This window comes from Canis lupus, chromosome 20, assembly GCF_011100685.1.
Source record: "Canis lupus familiaris isolate Mischka breed German Shepherd chromosome 20, alternate assembly UU_Cfam_GSD_1.0, whole genome shotgun sequence".
NCBI classification, from domain to species: domain Eukaryota; kingdom Metazoa; phylum Chordata; class Mammalia; order Carnivora; family Canidae; genus Canis; species Canis lupus.
In genome coordinates this window covers 38,807,002-38,826,603 of record NC_049241.1, presented here as the reverse complement: position 1 = coordinate 38,826,603, position 19,602 = coordinate 38,807,002, and the positions used below count along the sequence as shown (strand labels likewise).

Genomic DNA, 19,602 nt, shown 5'->3' with positions numbered 1-19,602 from the left:
TAATATCCAAAATATATAAAGAACCTCTATAACTCAACACCCAAAAACTAAATAATTCTGTTTAAAAATGTACAGAAGACATGAATGAATATTTTTCCAAAGAAGACATGCAGATGACCAGCAGACACATGAAAAGATGCTTAGTATCATTGATCATTAGGGAAATGCAAATCAGAGTCACACTGAAATATCACCTCACACCTGTCAGAGTGACTAAAGTGAAAAAGACAATAACAGGTATTGGCAAGGATATAGAAAAAGGGGAAGCTTCCTGCACTATTGGTGAGAGTATAAGTTGGTGCAGTGGAAAACAGTATGGAGGTTCTTCAAAAAATTAAATACCATATGATCCAATAATTCCACTACTGGTATTTATCAAAAGATATGAAAACACTCATTCAAAAAAGATATATGGACCCCTGTGTTTATAGTAGCATTATTTACAATAGCCAGATTATGGAAGCAACCCAAATGTTCACTGACGAATGGATGAAGATAATGTGGGGTGTGTTTGTGTGTATATTTATATTTATTTATATTTAAATATATATTTATAAAGGTATAACGGAATATTACTCAGCCACAACAAAGAATGAAATCTTGCCATTTGCAATAACATAGATGGATCTAGAGAGTATTACACTAAGCATAATAAGTCAGAGAAAGACAAATACCATATGATTTCACTCATCGGTAGAACTTAAGAAACCAAACAAACAAAGAAAAAAAGAGACAAACAGACTCTTAATATAGAGAACAAGCTGATGGTTACCAGAGGGGAGGTAGGTTGGGAGATAGTTGAAACACGTGTTGGGGATTAAAGGTATGCTTATTATGATGAGCACTGAGAAATGTATAGAATTGTTAAATCACTATATTGAACACTTGAAACTAATACAATACTGCATGTTAATTACGCTGTAATTTAAAAAATTAAAATTTTGGGATCCCTGGGTGGCGCAGCGGTTTGGAGCCTGCCTTTGGCCCAGGGCGCGATTCTGGAGACCCGGGATCTAATCCCACATCGGGCTCCCGGTGCATGGAGCCTGCTTCTCCCTCTGCCTGTGTCTCTGCCTCTCTCTCTCTCTGTAACTATCATGTAACTATCATGTAACTCTGTAACTATCTCTCTGTAACTATCTCTCTCTGTAACTATCTCTCTCTGTAACTCTCTCTCTATCTGTAACTATCTCTCTGTAACTCTCTGTTATTATCATAAATAAATAAAAATTAAAAAAAAAATTAAAATTTTATCAGCAAAGTTTTCATAGTATATTCATTTTAGTGGTTTACTTTGAATTCTGCTTTTATAAGTAAGTCCCAGGCAGGCCAGGTGGCTCAGAGGTTTAGCGCTGCCTTCAGTCCAGGGCCTGATCCTGGAGACCCAGGATCAAGTCCCACGTCAGGCTCCCTGCATGGAGCCTGCTTCTCCCTCTGCCTGTGTCTCTGCCTCTCTCTCTCTCTCTCTGTGTGTGTGTGTGTGTGTGTGTGTGTGTGTGTGTGTGTGTGTCATGGATAAATAAATAAAATCTTTAAAAAAAAAAAGAGCACTGACTAGGTTCCAGGCACAGTTAATACTTATAATAACCCCAGAGAAATGCTTTCTTTTTATTGTTTTTGTTAAAAGTCACAGAGTTTAATAAATTTCCCCAAAGCACCATAGTTGGCAAGGTTGAAATAGAAGACCACACATTCTGACCCTAGAACCAATACTCTTACCCACTATGGTATGTTGTCTCTACGTTAAAGAATCATGAAACTCAAGAGCAAGATTCAGTAGTAGGAAGGCAGGAGATTGTCTAGATAAATTTCAGTGTTTTTAATGGTCATAAACTTGAGGGAAAACGGTAAAGGGTGGAGTGAGAGGGTGAAGAAGTTTGTGTTTTTGTTTAAAGTTTCCAGCTATTTTGTTTCAGTAAGTAAGACAGAGTCATTTAAAAGGGCTAGAGCAGACTGGTAGGATTTAGCACAACACAATCCCTTAATGCCCTTGGCATTATAACCTGGTGTGAAAGTACTGTTTGTGATGCATCTCTAGATAACTGAATGCAGGGGGATCTCTGGGTGGCTCAGTGGTTTAGCACCTGCCTTTGGCCCAGGGCACAATGCTGGAGTCCCAGGATTGAGGCCCACGTCGGGCTCCCAGCATGGAGCCTGCTTCTCCCTCTGCCTGTGTCTCTGCCTCTCTCTCTCTCTGTCTATCATAATGAATAAATAAAATCTTTTAAAAAATAGATAACTGAATGCAAATGTGCACTTTTTGCTTTCTCCCTTTCTTTGCTGCAGCAGGGTGAGTCATATCCTGAAGGGGCTTGGTTGGCAGGGCAGCTATCATCCCAGTTCTGTATGTATTGTCACTGGAGTGTGAAAGCTCTGAATGAACAGATACTATGCTGTAGTTAAGAGACAAAGCTTTCTCTAGGGCATTCTTCTGCTGTGTAACGTGTTTCCTTTCTCATCCACTCTGGGAATAAGATATATAAATGGTCTCGCTTTTTTGTTGATTCTGACAGGGAATCATTGCACTATTTTAGGTTTGGTTGGTTTCATGTTAATATGTGAAGTAATAAACATCAGTGAAGCCTGGATTGGATAGCTTAAGTTTGTGACCCAGAGCAAGCCACTTGGGGTAGAGGGTATAGGAGGGTTAGGAGGACCTTTTATGGTAGAGGTTATTTAATTTCATCTTTTAAAAAATCAAAGATATGTTTATATGGGTTTTAAAATCATATATATTAAGGGCAACTGAAGTTTTTTTTAAAGATTTTATTTATTTATTCATGAGAGAGAGAGAGAGAGAGAGAGAGAGAGAGAGAGAGAGGCAGAGATATAGGCAGAGGGAGAAGCAGGTTCCTTGCAGGGAGCCTGATGTGGGACTCGATCCAAGGACTCCAGAATCATGCCCTGGGCCAAAGGCAGGCGCTAAGCCACTGAGCCACCCAGGGATCCCCAAGGCAACTGGGTTTTTAATGAAAATAGTGGTTTTTGGCCCTGTCTCTCCCCATTTCTGATTCCCATTGCACATGCATGTGATTCAGTTTTTTTAGCTATTTCTTCTGATAATTCATACATCTAAATATTTTCTTTTAATATGTATCTTGATTTCTTTTCTATTTTAGGTATCATTTCATGATTTCCTAGTATAGAAGATGAGAAATTAAGCTCTGAATGTTCTTCTCCATACGTGTATACTCTTCCCTCCTCCAATACTTACTAAGTAGTTGTATTACCATTTTGTTGTTGTTGAATCAATACACAATTGCTACTATGCCTATATGACTGCTTTCATATCTGAGCCATATAATGAACTAAGGTTACATTTCCTTCCTTATGTAATTTTGGGGTTTTTTTGTAGTTAATAATTGTCTCTCTTTTTATTTGTTTTGTTTCCTCTGTTTTCTAAGTCTTAACCTTCTGGCAAAAATGAAAATCTTTGAGCGTATTCAAACATTGTATGTATTATACCAGTTTACTTTTTTTCTCAGTGATGTCTTGTCTGGAACCCTTTAACCTCTTGAGTTAATCTGGCCTTAGGATTTTCTTTGCCCCTCTCCTAGGTCCCTCTGTCTCCTGGGTTAAATCAGTGGGATCTTAATTCTTGGTTTACTTTCTAGTTTGATGAATCACTGTCTGCATAGCTTACTGAGAAAAGTATATGTGAGAATTTGTTTTGAAATTTTGCATATTTGAAATGCCTTTACCCTTAGATTGGTTGATAGTTTGGCTCGATATAAAATTCTTGGTTATAAATAAACTACAGAAGTTTCAAAAGCATTCTTTCATTATTTTTTAGCTTTTAGTATTGTTGACTCCAGTGTCATTCTAGTTCCTTATTCTTTTATTGACAAGTTTTCCATGAAAGATTCTAGGGTCATCTCTTTGTTCCCAGTGTTCTTAAGTTTTACAATAATGTGTCTTAGTTTTATCTTTTTTCCTTGATTATGCTGACTACTTAGTAAGTTCTATCATTCTAGAAACTCATTTCTTTCAGTCCTAGGACATATATTAGTTCCTTGATGTTTTTTTCCCATCTGTTTCTATAATTCTCTCTTCCTACAATTCATTTATTAGAATTGGACATCCTGGAAAGATTCACTAATTTTCTTGTATTTTCTCCTCCATTTTTCCATTGTATTACTTTGTTTGTTCTATTTTCTGGCAGAATTCTTCAATTTATTATTTTATCACTTTTACTGAATTTTGCTTTAAATTACATTGATCCTACTTAGAACTTTCAAAAGTTATTTTGGGCTCTAGATCTTTTTTTTTTTCCTTTTCTGTTATATCCTCTTCTTATTTCATGGATATACTATAATCTTTATGCTATCTGAAAATACTAACTATTACCTTTTTGAAATTTTCTTTTACTTCTGGCATTGTATGTTTCCCCAGTTTCCATTTTTCTGATTGTTTTGGTCTCTTTACTTCAAGTTGGAAGTTTACTTCATTATATGTTATACTTTTCTGTTGATCTTTAAGAGTGTTAAAGTGGCCAGAAAGCTCTGTGAATGGACTAGTATTTACTAGCCAGAGGAGATTAATATGGAATGATCAGAAGAGGAACTGACTTTTCATTGGAGAAGGAGAGCAACATCAGTATTTCTGGGTCTTTTCCCCTGGGCTGAATTTTCCTAGTGAGGAACCTTGCATACTCCTTTCTAGGAAAGTATAAGCCTGGCTGGCAGCATTTTGGGAGCTCAATGTGGGAAGGGCACCAGGGATTCTATCATTTACTATATAATTTTTTACTTAATTTCACTATTTTGGACACCATCAGCTCTATCTGGGGCCCTCCAATGTATGGTTCCCTGTTATAACCACTGCAGAGAGTTAACTATCACATGGAAAAAGAGAAAGCCTGGCAGAATAGAGTTAGGGATAATGACCTGAAGGTCTTAAAGACTTTTTTTTTAATAGAAAAAAGATAGACTTTATTTTATTATTTTACTTTAGAAAACTCTATTTGTTTTTTACGTTTTTATTGAAATTTCAGATAAACATACCATGTAATATTAGTTTCAGTTATACAATTTAGTGATTCAGCACTTTCCTACGATACCCGGTGTTCATCACACAAAGTGCACCCCTTAATCCCCATCACCTAGTTCACCCATCCCCCCATACATCCTCCCCTCTGGTAACCATCAGTTTGTTCTCCATAGTTAAGAGTCTTACAAACTTTTAAAAGACTTATAACCACTTCTGTTTCCATTCCCCAGGTACACACTTCAGACCTACCATACACACACACACCCCTTCAGGGGTTCCTGGTACCTCCAATCCCTGAATCTTTCTGTATAGATAACAGACCCAGTTCTTACTGATTTCACTCTGACCCTCTTACCCTCCCCAGCTGTATTCCCCCTCCTTGTCCCCAGGGCTTCGTTTTCAGTCTTTTAATTTCTGACAAGTTGCCTACTTTCCAACTTTTATATTTAGCATTTGGAGTAGGATTGGGGCTGATTTCTTACTGGTTTCTGTCTAAGAAGAGGTAGGTACCTCCTGGAGACAGATTAAATGCTCTCTTAGGGTTTGTTCCGTCTTGTGTAGAAGGGTGGCAACCGTGAGCCTGAGAATGCCTGAGCTGTCCACATCCCACTGTCAGGTAAATTCATCATGTTCAGAATTGTGAATGTGTGACTTTGACAGCAGCAACTGCTGTCTCCAGTTTTTGTATCGCTAATATTTTTTTTACCTTTCAGTTGACTTTGCTTCCTTCTTATGAAGATTCATATCTGCTCTAGGAAAGAATATGATCAACTTATTTAAACTAAAGTAAAAAGAATTTTTAAAGTCTTAGCTCTCCTGCAAATACTTGTGTTATAAAAAAAAGATTGACGTTATGAAGGGTGTTATTTTGGTTCTCATTAATTCCGTGAGGGAGGGTCTGTTTGGGTTGAGAGTGAAATGAGGAAAATATCTTGGCCCCCCAGAGGTGGAGGAATAAATATGTATGCAAGGCAAGTAGATTGTATTAGGCATACTCCCATATTTGTGAACAATTTAAAAAGAATTCCCACATTTGTATTTTTACTCCCTGCAAATATGTGCTTGAAGATCCTTGTTAAATTGCTTGGATTTAGATACTGTTTCATTTCACAGAAATTTCTCTTTTGAACTCAGTTTCAAGCCTTGCCCAACTATGTGTGGAACAACCTAAAATGACAGTCTAAATTCCTGAGTTTAACGATATTTTTGGCAGAAAAGTCACTGGGCTTGCAAGTACTGCATTATAGATATTTTTATATTACACTGGGATGAGTCCTAGAGCTCTGATGTATAATGTAAACAGTTTGAATAGGATTAGAGGTTACTTCATGATAGTAGACTTTATTTAACAGCAATAAAAATTACTGGAGTTTAAAAAAAATTTTTAAGATTTTATTTATTTATTCATGAGAGACAGAGAGAGAGGCAGAGTCACAGGCAGAGAGAGATGCAGGCTGCATGCAGGGAGCCCGATGTGGGACGTGATCCTGGGACTCCAAGATCACACCCTGGGCTGAAGGCAGGCGCTTAACCATTGAGCCATGCAGGCATCTCTGGAGTTTAAAAAATGTATTTATTTTATTCAAGTATAATTAATATACAGTGTTATAATAGTTTCAGAAGTTTGAGTAAACCCAAGTTCTTTATGATTAGTTTGTTTTCAAGAAATAAAGTGAGAAAATAAGCCATCTCCCTATATATAAATAAAAGAATGTTCAAAAATAAGAAGTAAAATGTAGAGAGATTGGGAATCTGCTCTTAACAACTTGAGCAACTTAAGTTAGATGCAGTGTCTAACGTCCATTAAATTGGTTTTCACCTTAAGTTTTTAGTACTCATGGCAGGAAATTGTTCTTTTTGAGGGTAGCAGTACTTTGATGTAATTTTTAAATTAGATTTTTATAATCTTTCATTAGCATGTGTTAACCAGTCTTTGTGCATTGTAGTTTTAGAATAAAGCTAGCATACTTGGTGATGGACACTTAGTAGCCTTGCTCCTTTGCTAACTGTAAGAAGCAGCATTGCAGCACAGCCTTTCTTTCCACATTGGATTACAATCAGTTTAGTAAAAATAATTCTAAAATCAGGAGTATTAAGGGGTGCCTGGGTGGCTCAGTCAGTTAAACATCTGCCTTTGGCTCGAGTTATAATCTCAGGGTCCTGGGATTGCGCCCAGTGTCTGGCTCCCTGCCCAATGGGGAGTCTGCCTCTCCCCTCCACTAATACTCTCTCTCTCAAATGAATAAATAAAATCTTTTTTAAAAAATAAAGTAAAATCAGAAGTATTAAAACTCACATTTTTTCTTGCAGAGTTCCAGGGATTCTTTCACAATGAGGAGGCAAATTCTGCTTGGCTTGTGGTTGCAGAGTAGTTTAATTATTCTAAATGTATCATTTCTACTGACTGTTCAATATACTTCCCAAATATTCTACAACTTTTTTTTGACAAATATTAGACTATGGAGCTTTTAGAGAGGCTGAGCGTGTTGTTAAGAAGGGCCATAGATTTCTTTTGCTTTTTGTTCTTTTTTTTTTTTTTTTTTTTAATTTTCCTGCTTTTATTTTAGCCTTGACAGGATCTAGGGATGATTACACTGGAAAGCTAAACCTCACCACCAACCTAATTGTACTGTTATTTTAACTTACTGAGGAGCAGGACTCTTCGTAGAATAGGATTGTTCAGCTTGAGTGGGACATTCAGCTGTCCTGTGCTGTCAAGTGATCCTAGGTAAATTGCTCTGGTACCAGTCACTCAGGATTGCTCACCTTGAATGGTGTGTGTTTTCTGGTAGCAAACCCAAGAGTGCAGTGTGGCATCAGAGCAGTGCTAGTGGAACAGCCTCTAATGCTAGGTCTTCTGGTCAAAGAGGTCATTAGGTTGGACTGAAGAAAAATTAGCACCACATGGATTGTAATAATAGTTCTACTTTCTGATTATGTGTTCCATTTCATTCTTAGTGCAGGATTAGCATTCCTGGCTTCGTATAATTAGAAGCAATAACTGATTATTCTATTTGGAAAAAATACTGAACAATTTTCCCAACTATCTACATAACAAACTACCCCAAGCCTTAGTGGCTTAAAACACCCTTTATTATATTTAATTCTTCTCTGGATAGAGTGAGCACAGTTGGATGGTTTTCACATAGGGTTTCTCATTCTGTTACAGTCAGATTTGGGTGGGAGCTATAGTCCCCTGAATGTTATACTGGGCTAGGCATAGCATCTCAGATGGCTCACTCATACATCTGGGACTGCTTTTACTGGAGTGTCTCCTTGTGGCTTCTCCATGCAACTTGGACTTTTCACAGCATGACAGCTGGAAAATGTACTCAGGAGCATGTATTCCAAGAGGCAGGAAGCTGAAGCTGCCAGACAAGTTAAGGGCTGCTTCTAGGACTTGCTTTAATTCCCTGCTGTTGTGTTCAATTGATCAGAGTAGTCTCAGGGCCTGCCCAGATTCAGAAGTGTGAAGAAATAAATTCCGTCTCATACTAGAGGAATGTGAGGGTCACATTTTTGCAGAATAGTACTTGGGAGGTATTGTAGTCATCTTTGGACAGTACAGTCTGTTAGAAACTCTTGATTAATGGGGAGCCTGGATGGCTCAGTCAGCTAAGTGTCTGCCTTTGGCTCAGGTCATGATCTCAGGGTCCTGGGATTGAGCCCTCATTAGGCTCTCCACTCAGCAGCAAGTCTGCTTCTCCCTTCTCCCTCTGTGATCTCTCTCACTCCCTCTCTCAAATAAATAAATAAATAAAATCTTTTTAAAAATCCCTACATTCTTGATTAAGAAAATAAATGTTTAGTATCTTAAAAGACTCTATTAGTATATTCTGGCATCAATATCATATATGTGTGCATGTATATATTACATAAATATTTTGTGTATGTGCATTTGTGCATAGATATACATGCATACACATACATAAATGTACTACATATATACATACATACATGATATTTCAGTATCAATATACATCATTACACTTGGCTTAAAAACACACACATAGGGATCCCTGGGTGGCGCAGTGGTTTGGCGCCTGCCTTTGGCCCAGGGCGCGATCCTGGAGACCCAGGATCGAATCCCACGTCGGGCTCCCGGTGCATGGAGCCTGCTTCTCCCTCTGCCTGTGTCTCTGCCTCTCTCTCTCTCTCTCTCTCTCTCTCTCTCTCTGTGACTATCATAAATAAATAAAAATAAAAAAAAACCAAAAAAACCCAAAAAAAACCACACACATAACCACACTCTTAGTTAGTGTTCACAAATCTCAAAACCATCTGACAGTTGAACTACCTATCACCTGCTGAGATTGTGTTACCACTCCCTATGAAATTGTTTTATATCTTCTCTATTCTCAAATCTCTAACACCCCCTCCCACCCTACTCACTCTCAGTTGATGACCTTGCTTCTTATTTCCTTGAGAATAAGGCACCCAGAGAAAAAATTTAGTTCTCCTGTCACCAAATCTCCCAAATCCTTGTTCTTTGCCTTTCCTCTGTGACAATATATAGAATATTCAGCCTAAATAGAGCCTTCCTTTCTGACCTGGAATGCATCTCTTCTTGGAGGACTTAACACCTGCATCATCAAATTTGTTCTCTTTACTAGATCATTCTCTTCAGCATACAAATAGTCTCATTTAATAACACCCTCTCCTGATTGCACAATACTGTTCTACTACCTCATTTCTCTGCTTCCAATTACTGAAAATTCTACAAAAGAGTTATCTGTACTCTGTTCCCATTCTCTTTACTCCCAATACTCTTGAATTAAACACTGCCTTTATGGTAGTTACTGGTGGCCACCACAATGCCAGATACAGTGGCTAACTCTCAGTCTATATTTAAACTCTCAGTGCATTTGACAGGGTCCTCCTTTAAACCCTATATTCAGTACACTCCTTTTCCTGTCATCTCACTGATTTTTCCTTCTTAGTTTCCTTTGCTAGATACTCCTCACTTTCCTGACCTCCAGATGTTGGATCTCAGTGTCAACCCAGCATGTTCCAAATTGAACCTTGTTTCCCTCCTCCAGACATGCTCCCCAGGCCAGGAAAAGGAGTAGTCCTTGACTCCGTTCATATCCCACATTTAATCCATCAGCAGATCCTAACATCTCTACATACAAAACTTAGAAACCTCCAAGCCCTAAAAGTTTTACATTACCATTCTTACCCTTGTCTAGTCATCTGCCATCCTGTGGATTGTTGTAATAAATAGCCTTCTGACTGGAACTCCTACTTTCCTCTTTACCTTTTCATAGTTTATTCTCAACGCAGCACTCAGAGTGACGTTTTCAAGCCATAAGTCCTATCATGTCACTCTTCTGCTCCCTATCTCCAGTGGCTCCCTGTCTTACTTGGAATAAAAGCCAAACCCTTTAACATGGCTTACACAAAAGCCCTGCCTAATCTGGTCCCTGTTGCCTCTCTTACTCAATCATCACCACTCTCCCCCCTTGTTGACTTTGCTGCAGGTGCATGTTCTCCATGTACATGCCACGTCTACTTCCACATCAGGGCAATTGTTCCTGCTGTTTCTTATGCTTCAAAAACTTCCCCAGGTTTTTTTTTTTTTTTTTAGTTTTTATTTAAATTCTAGTTAGTTAACAAACAGTGTAATAAACTTCCCTGGTTCTCCCAAATGCTGTCACCTTATTTTATTCAGGTTTCTACTTAAAGCTTAGCTTCCAAAGAAGCCTTTCCCTGACCACCCTACCTGAAGCAGTATCTTCCCCTACTCCCCCAGCCAACCCACCATTGGCCACCTAATCTCCCTATTCTGCTTTAATTTTCTTTTTAGAACATATCACCACCATTATTTATTTGTCTCTGATCTGTCTCTGCTCTCTAGAATGAAGCCATGAAAGTAAGGAATTTTTAAAAATTATTTATTTATTTATTTATTTATTCATGAGAGACACAGAAAGAGAGGCAGAGAGATGGCAGAAGGGAGAAGCAGGCTCCCTGTGGGAGCCTGATGCAGGACTCAATCCCAGGACCCTGGGATCACAACCTGAGCTGAAGACCATTGCTGAAGACCACTGAGCTACCCAGGTGTCCTGAAAGTAGGGACTTTGTTTGTTTTGAAAGTAGGGACTTCTGATCACAATAAAGTGATAGCACTCATCAGGTGCTCCATAAGCATTTGTAAACCAAGTGAATGAATAAATGCTTATGTGTATATGCAGTAGATTATTGCATATGGTTTGATGGGAATTTAACTTTCTATTTTAAACTTAGACAGGTAACCCTGTTTTATAAAAAAAAAAAAAAATGCATGTGCTGGAAGCAAAGACCACATTGCCTTTATTGCTTACCTTAAGATCTCAATTTTCCAGATGATATACTTTGCTTAGGCCTTGTTACTTGAACTGGCAAGAATTTGTGAGTTCTGCCCTTCTGCCAGCATTGTGTGCCATCAAGGTACTTAACTTTTCTTCATATGATCAAGTGAAGAAAGGACCGCATGCTATTTGAAATGATATCATTAGAGTGCATGATTCCTAAGGTCTTCTACTTAAAAATAATTTCTCTCTGAGATAGACCTTTAAAGGTCTCATGCTCCATTAGATGATTTCTAAGTAGCATGATGTCCTGAACATTTTAATCATAATGTCACTGCCACCTAAGAATATTAGCTGATTCTGCTAGTTTGTAATTTGCTTTGTTATTAATTTTATTTATAGTTACTTTAATCAAGCTTATTTTGGCAGAGATCTTTTTAGGGGAAATTCTAGATAGAGGCTTTCCTAATCTTATGGTACAGGTTGATATGACCTTAAAGAGCATTCTTTATGGATAACTTACATTCCAAGGCTTTTAGTTATCATATAAAATCCTGCTTCTCTATAACAGAAACATAAATCTAAAAATTTCCAAACCAAGATGATACTTGTGAACAAATAAGACTTTAGTTCTTAAATCTATAGTCTTGAGTTTTTTCCTCAATCATCTACTGTCATGGCATTTAAATTTTTTTGCCTATAAGATTGAAACCCCTATGATAACCATAATTAAGTTCATTAGGATGTTTCCACTTAACTCTTATAAAGGTGACACATTATTAAACTGAAAAGAATAGAAACCTGTGACACTAGGGACACATATTGTTTACAAAAGCTAATTAAAACTAGATGAGGCCTGGAAACCTGGAGTGTGAATGTTACTCTAGAGACTGTAGCTCTTTATTGAAACCTTAGTTCCTTCAAAGTAGGGCAAGTGATTCTCCCTGTGCCCTCTGCAATTTGAGTATCCCTCCTAAAGAAACAGAGACGTTACGTACATAGGAACTTCTGACAGAGAAAGCAACTCTAGGCCCCTGTTTAACTTTCTGTTCTGATAAAGTTTAGTAACTCTGACTTACTAGAAAATGAATTCTCCAGAATGGAGTAGAGATAAATGGTATTCTGCATGATCCAGATCAATTATATTACTTGAGATGTCATTATATAGAGAATTTTAGGCAGTAGGAACTAAGGACTTTAAGATTCATAAATATGCTCCTCTTTACATTGCCTTTTTTAGAAGGTTAGAGAAATGAACACTTTTCATAGTTTAACTATTTCTCTTTCTTTTTTCATTCTCTTTCCATATCCCTTTTTCATTTCACCCAACACCAAAAATGCCCTTTCAGAAACACAAAGTAGATCTTTTCTACAAGCTACGCCATGTGATGAATGAACTTATTGACCTTCGAAGGCAGCTACTGTCTGGTCACCTCACTCAGGATCAGGTGCGGGAGGTTAAACGGCATATCACCGTGCGCCTGGACTGGGGTAATGAGTAAGTATGAATATCATTTGGGCATTTCAGTTACATATATGTTAACTTAGTTCTTCCAGAGTTTGTACCTGATCAAAGCTTCTCTTTAGTGATGAAATGATGTTGTTATATTCTCCACTAAGCTTTGATCATTTTTACTATGAGTAGTTGTTTCTTTTAGGTTAGCAAAGTACTGGCTCTATACACTGAAACTCTCTCAGTCTTTATTTTTACTTCTTGAAAATTAAATAATTGGACTGCATTATCCTCTGAGGTTTCTTCTAGCTCGAATTACTTGATTCTGGATCCATGAATCAGAGTACACTTCTGTTTCATCTTTTAGTATCTATTTTTTCATGTGAATTCTGTGTCTTTTGTATTTTATAGCCACACAATTAATCTGATTAAGCATATACTACAAATGAACCCTGTCTACATCTGTACTTGAGAGTATTCTTAACTAATCTGTCATTCAAAGGTAGTCCTGCATTTATGCAGTAGGTATGATTGTTTGCTGTTTTTATATAAGTAGTATTCTAAGACTTTGGCATGGGAAGCTAGAGTAGATAGTATTCAAATATATTTCTTCCTACATATAATTAATATAATTTTCAAGCGATTTTGTCTCATTATCTTAAAGTCAAGTCCATTAAACTTTGAAGTGAGCAGTTTGCTTTCTATTTAAGATATACATATACCTTAAATATATTTTAGTACAAGTCTTTATCCCCTCTCCCATGTCTCTCAAGACATCATTGAAGTGATATAAAAAGAATGGTAGAGGGCCCAGCAATAAATGAGGTATATGAAATCCTTTCTAAAAGCTGGAAAATGTATAGAATATTTAGTGATGATGGAGGAAGCCAAGTATATGTGGAAGAAACTTTAGCTAATGAAAGAGTTGTTCTGTCCTGCAGTTTGCAGAATCATGGAGGATAGGAGTGTGCCTTGGTGCTTAAAAGTACATAAAAAGGAATAACCCACTGCCACAAGTAGAAAGAATGGCAGCCAGATGTTTCCCCTTCAGATAAACATATACAAAGACAGACTGCCTGGGGGGAATTGGGCAACAAGAATGTGCCCTGGGACCTTATTGCAGAGTTCTCCATATTTTACCATTTAAGAGTTCCAAAATGTAATGACCAGATCCCTTCCACTTACTGGGAAGAGAAGCTTGCTAGTCACCCACCATGTGCAAAAACTCCCCACACTTCTAGTGCCTCTTAAATTGAGATGGAAAATTAAGTATCACCAGGTATTTAAAATCCTTCCCCGGACAAGAGAGAGAGAGACCAGGATAAACAAAACAATACTTTGCCCACCCCCCAAGGAAATAACCTGGCCCCAGAGGCAACTAGATATTAGTAGTAAAGAACTTCTAAAAAAAAAAAAAATCCTCTGTGCATCCTCAAAGAGAATCAAGATCCATTATGTAGAATAAAATACTCTGAAAAAGTAATGGAGAATGTGATTTCCAAAATAAAACATTCAAGAAGAGAGCAGTAAGATCATTTTATATTATCTCTGAGAAAATAAAACAAGAAGATGGGAAATGGTTGAGGAAAAAGAGCAATAGAGCAGTTCAATCCAGGGAGTCTAACATCAGATATTATAATTTCCAGGAAAAGAGCAAAGGCAATAAAAAGAAAATTCTAAAGAAGTGATAGAATTTACCAGAGCCAAAGAGCCAGGAGTCTTAGATTGAAGAGCCCACCCAATACCTAGTATAATGAATGGAGTGGGGACCCAAAACCCACAGCAATGTACTTTAAGATATTTTAATATTCCAGGGATGAAGAGAAGATCCTAAAAGATTTTCAGGCAGGGACACAAGTCTTACAAAAGAATAAGAATCACACCAACCTCGAAAGTTTTATCAGTAACAATGGATCCTAGAATATAGTGAAATAATATTTTCAAAATTCTGTTGGGAAATGATTTGCCAGCCAGATTTTTATAAACAGCCAAACTATCTAATCAAGTGTAAAGGCCAACCAAAGCCATTTTAAAGCATTCATGAATGTGAAAGTTACCTTTGATGACCCGTTTCTTAAGAAGGGACTTGGGAGGGGCGCCTGGGTGGCTCAGTTGGTTAAGCTTCTGCCTTTGGCTCCGGTTATGATTCCTAGGTCCTGAGATGGAGCCCCATGTCAGGCTTCTGGCTCAGTGGGGAGCCTGCTTCTCCCTCTCCCCCCTGCTCGTGCTCTTTGTCTCTCTCTTTTTCTCTCTCTCAAATAAATAAATAAAATCTTTTTAAAAATGGGTGGGGGGGGGACTTGAGAATATGTTCTTACAGAAATGGAAGAGCAGAGGACACCTGGGTGGCTCAGCGGTTGAGCGTCTGCCTTCAGCTCAGGGTGTGATCCCAGAATCTGGGATCGAGTCCCACATGGGGTTCCCTGTAAGGCCCACTTCTCTCTCTGCCTCTCTCTCTCTCTGTGTGTGTCTCTCATGAATAAATAAATAAAATCTTTAAAAAAGAAAAAAAAGAAATGGAAAAGCAAATCAGGAAAGAGGAAATAGAATCTAATACAGCCAATCCAACCAAGAGTGGCTGCTGTTCATCCTTAGAAAAGAAAACAAGTACAACCCTAAATTGGCTATTTTTGACCTTTTAAAGTGATAGCATACTATCCTTGTTTGTTTCATTAAATTACACCCTTTCATGACTGTCAGTAGAGTTGCTTGGCATACATCATAGACTCCTGGTATGATATAATATGACTTCAGATGTACCATAGATCAGACAGCTTTCTCTAGATCAAATTTTGGGCAATAAAAATCTGGCAAAATGCTGTATGTTAGCTTACAGCATAGCTGATTCTGTCCCTCAGCCTCAAACAGTGCCATCTTATAAAATGGCATTATTACATTTGTTTAATAAATTAATGACAGTAATAATTGCAAAAGTAACATCACCATGTGCCAAGCAAACTGTAAACTTGAACTGATGACACTAAGTTGTATATAAGTCATTATGTTATAGTTTAGCTGCAGTTGTGCATACTAGTAAATGAAGAAAAATACTAACAAATATCAGTACATCTTTGTTGTTGTTGTTGTTTAAAGATATTATTTATTTATTCACAAGAGACACAGAGAGAGAGAGGCAGAGACACAGGCAGAAGGAGAAGCCGGCTTCATGCAGGAGCCCAACGTGGGACTTGATCCCGGGAATCCAGGATCACGCCCTGGGCCAAAGGCAGGCTCTAAACCGCTGAGCCACCCAGGATCCCCTCAGTACATCTTTGTAATAAAACTTGGAGAGCAGACCAATCAGATTTTGCAATCAAATTTGAAAACTTAAGATGATAGCTTGGAAATGAGTTCAAATTATATTTGAAAAAGGCAAAGGCCATTGTAAATACCTGTCAGTAAATTGCAGTTATCCCACTTTCATTAATAACTTTTGCTTAAAAAGTTTTCCTTCTTACTTTAAAAGAAGGGATAGTATACTGTAAAAATAAAGTCACTTTGTACATTAGGTTATGTAAAGAAGACATGTTCCACACAGTACCTGAGCACTGATAACCATATCCGTTGTTCCTGTTTTATGCCTCAGAGTTCCACATTTTTTGAACCACCACGCTTCTATAAGTGCCATAAAATACTGAAGCTTAGCATATCTTGGCATGTGGGAGATGCATTCCAGTGTTTGTGGAATATATTTTTATGCTTTAATTGATAAAAGTAAATATGAATCATATAATTTTTTAACTTTTATGCCTTTTCTATAAGCCCTTACACAGACATCATAGCTCTGCCTTTTCAGAACTTATTTTAGAAGCTATTAATAACAGCTATTAATTATTGAGTACATCTACTTATATCACAGTGGTAAGTGCTTGGACTAACATACATTGTTGGGTTTGTTTGTTTTTTCAAATATTTATTTGAGAGAGAGTGTGTCCACATGTGAGTTCGGGAAGGGCAAATGAAGCGAATCAAGCATACTCCTCAGGGATCATGATGCAGAGCTCTCGCAACCCATGAGATCATGTCCTGAGCTGAAGCCAAAAGTCGAACGCTTAATTAAGCCACCCAGGAACCCCTAACATATGCATTGTTACAATAAAATGCTATTATGCTCTTCCAAGACAAGAGCTCCATTTTACCTGATGAGGACACTGAGGCTCCAAAGTACTTTTTCTATTGTTGCACAGTGAGTGGTAGAACTGGTTTTTATACCCAGAGCTGATCCCAAAGCCCATAAACTTTATGCAGGACCTTACCATCTCTCTGATTATTTTTAAGTGCGAATCTTAAAACTAAGCAAATTATTGCCAGTATTTCTAGTCTATGGGTTATTTGATTTTGTTCTAGTCTCCTAGTATGAACACTCTATGTCCCATAGTGTATATTTGATTTCACATTGAATTAGAACTTTCTAGGATAGAAACTAAATTGGTATTATACTCTTTTATTTAGAGTTTAAAATAAATGCAGAGCTTTCCACGTCTTTATAACCACAATTTTTATTTTGTTTATTTGGTTTATACTTGTTAGCCTGTTTGCATATGTGTACACTCATTCCATAAGTTAAAATTACTAAAATTATATCATGTAAAAATCAGTACTTGTAAGTTGTGTTCTTATATTTTTAGAAACTGAAATACAGGAAGGGCATAAAACAAAGTTTGCTCAAATAAACTAGCCATTATCTCTGCGTAAGTCTCCTATACAAAGACTAAGTCAGTTAATTATATCCTCTCCAGTGGAATTTTAAAAGTTTATCTAGCAATAGAATTTCATTGTGTTAATATTTTCAACATCTTCCATAAAAGTGTTGCTAAAAGTTTATTTTTATTCTAATGTCATCACTACTATAGCATACCTAAGTTGAACTTGTGTTAACCCAGAACCAACACAGCTTAATTGATCTTTGCCTTAGAAAAATATCTAAGTAAGAAATGCTTTATTCATAGAATAATTTGTAAGATTTTTGTATTTCTTCTTTAGGTAGAAAGTACAGATTTGAATACAGTGTAAAAATTTTATAAGCTTTTGTTGAGTTAGAATGATGTTTCTGTAGATTATAAGTATCAAATGAAATAATTCATATATTTATATTCTGGTCTCAATGATTAAGACAAATCACCAATAAATATATAACTTCTAGTTCTTATATTATCTTTCTCTCCCTCTATCATAGTCTCTCTACTCCTTCTCTCTTTTGTACTCTCTCCCTTAGACTTTCATATGTCCTAACCCACCCATATCCCCTTCTTTTTCCATAGTTTATATTCCTCACCAAGGGAATTTCTTTTAGAGGAAGCAACACAAGCAGAAGTTTGGATTGTAGTATGCAGAAAATACTGCCACCCCAGCCTTTGTGCCAACAAGTTTCCTCTGAATAGATTTGTAGCTAGGACTCAGAAGGACTTATGGCTCAGTACTTTGCCTTTACGAATGTGCTTATATTTTTGAGCTTCAGGACATCTGAAATTAGTAGAAGTTTCCAACAACTTCTTCTTAGAGTTATTCTGATATAGGGTGTTGTGCCCATCAGTTACTATCTTGCTGTATCCAAGAAGTCAGAGATAACTATGTTTAAAGTGTGCATGTGTCAGAATCCTTCCATGAAGTTATATTCAAATCAGTAAATTTCCTTTATCTCTCTCTCACTCTTTGTGCATCTGTTTTGCTCATCTGCACTTAGCACAATGTCTGCACTTGACAGGCACTACGTGAACGTGAATCTAAGTAATAAAATAGGTTTGTTCTTATGCCTGGTGGACACTCATTCGCCAACCTGTATTTGTTTCCTTCTGGATTGACATATTTGCACAAAATTATCCCTCAAACTGTTAATGACTGAATTGATTACAGTCACTTATTAGTGTTTAACTTTCATAATTGTTAGTAGGAAGATAGCAGGTACAGTGAAAATACCATAGGCTCAGAGTAAGATAGATATAGTTTGAGACAAGCCCACCTCTGCGCCCTTCATAGTTGACTTCATTAACCTCTCTGGACTTCAGTTTCATCAATTATAAAATGGATCTAATACTGTCTACTTCCCTTGGTGCCTATATAAGAGATATAGATAGATAGATAGATAGATAGATAGATAGATAGATAGATAGATAGATATCTCCATCCTATCCCGTGTAAATGTTCAGCAAAGGGTAGCTATTATTATTTTTTTATTTTTTTTTATTTTTTAAAGATTTCTATTTATTCATGAGAGATACAGCAAGAGAGAGAGGCAGAGACATAGGCCAAGGGAGAAGCAGGTTCCGTGCAGGGAGCCCTATAGGGACTCAATCCCGGATCCCAGGATCACGCCCTGGGCCAAAGGCAGATGCCCAACCGCTGAGCCACTCAGGCGTCCCGTGTAGCTATTATTATTTATATCTTATTATATAAATATACTTTCATTAGTGTAGTTATTATCTGTATGCTCTCTTTATTATGAGTATTAGAAAAAGCTAGTACCTACAGGAAATCTTAATATCTTTAGCCTTTCTCAACCAATTTTGGGGGAGAATTAAGTGCTGATGCTTTAAAACATCCATTGTCTGTAATTAGTTAACTTCACATTATTTTCTATGTTCTGTGGTTCAGATGAGGAACCACAGAAGAAAACGGTAACATGGAAAATAGAAGAGAATAGAGAACATTCTAAGGAAATGTAAAATTCAAAGAATTTGGTATAGAGATTCAGGGCCTTTAAGAGGTGTGCCTGAAAGAATGTAGGACTGGGAGTATCTCTTATTCATCACTGTGTCCCTAAGTTCAGCGTGAACCTAGCACAGAGTAGATGCTAATAAATATTTATTGAATTATTGAAATAAATGAGTGAGTGATCAATGGCATGTGGTGAGACAACACTAAATGTTTCTG

The 19,602-nt window shown here is 37.2% G+C and overlaps 1 protein-coding gene across 10 annotated transcripts in view; it reads left to right on the top strand.

Annotated features, from left to right (window-relative positions):
• Positions 1-19,602, top strand: part of DOCK3 (dedicator of cytokinesis 3) — a 504,793-nt gene that overhangs the window by 285,309 nt on the left and 199,882 nt on the right. For all 10 annotated transcript variants that reach the window (XM_038566321.1, XM_038566316.1, XM_038566315.1 and 7 more), the window contains one exon: positions 12,629-12,777. In XM_038566321.1, coding sequence (XP_038422249.1) covers positions 12,629-12,777 — 149 coding nt within the window. The remainder of the gene's footprint in view (positions 1-12,628; positions 12,778-19,602) is intronic.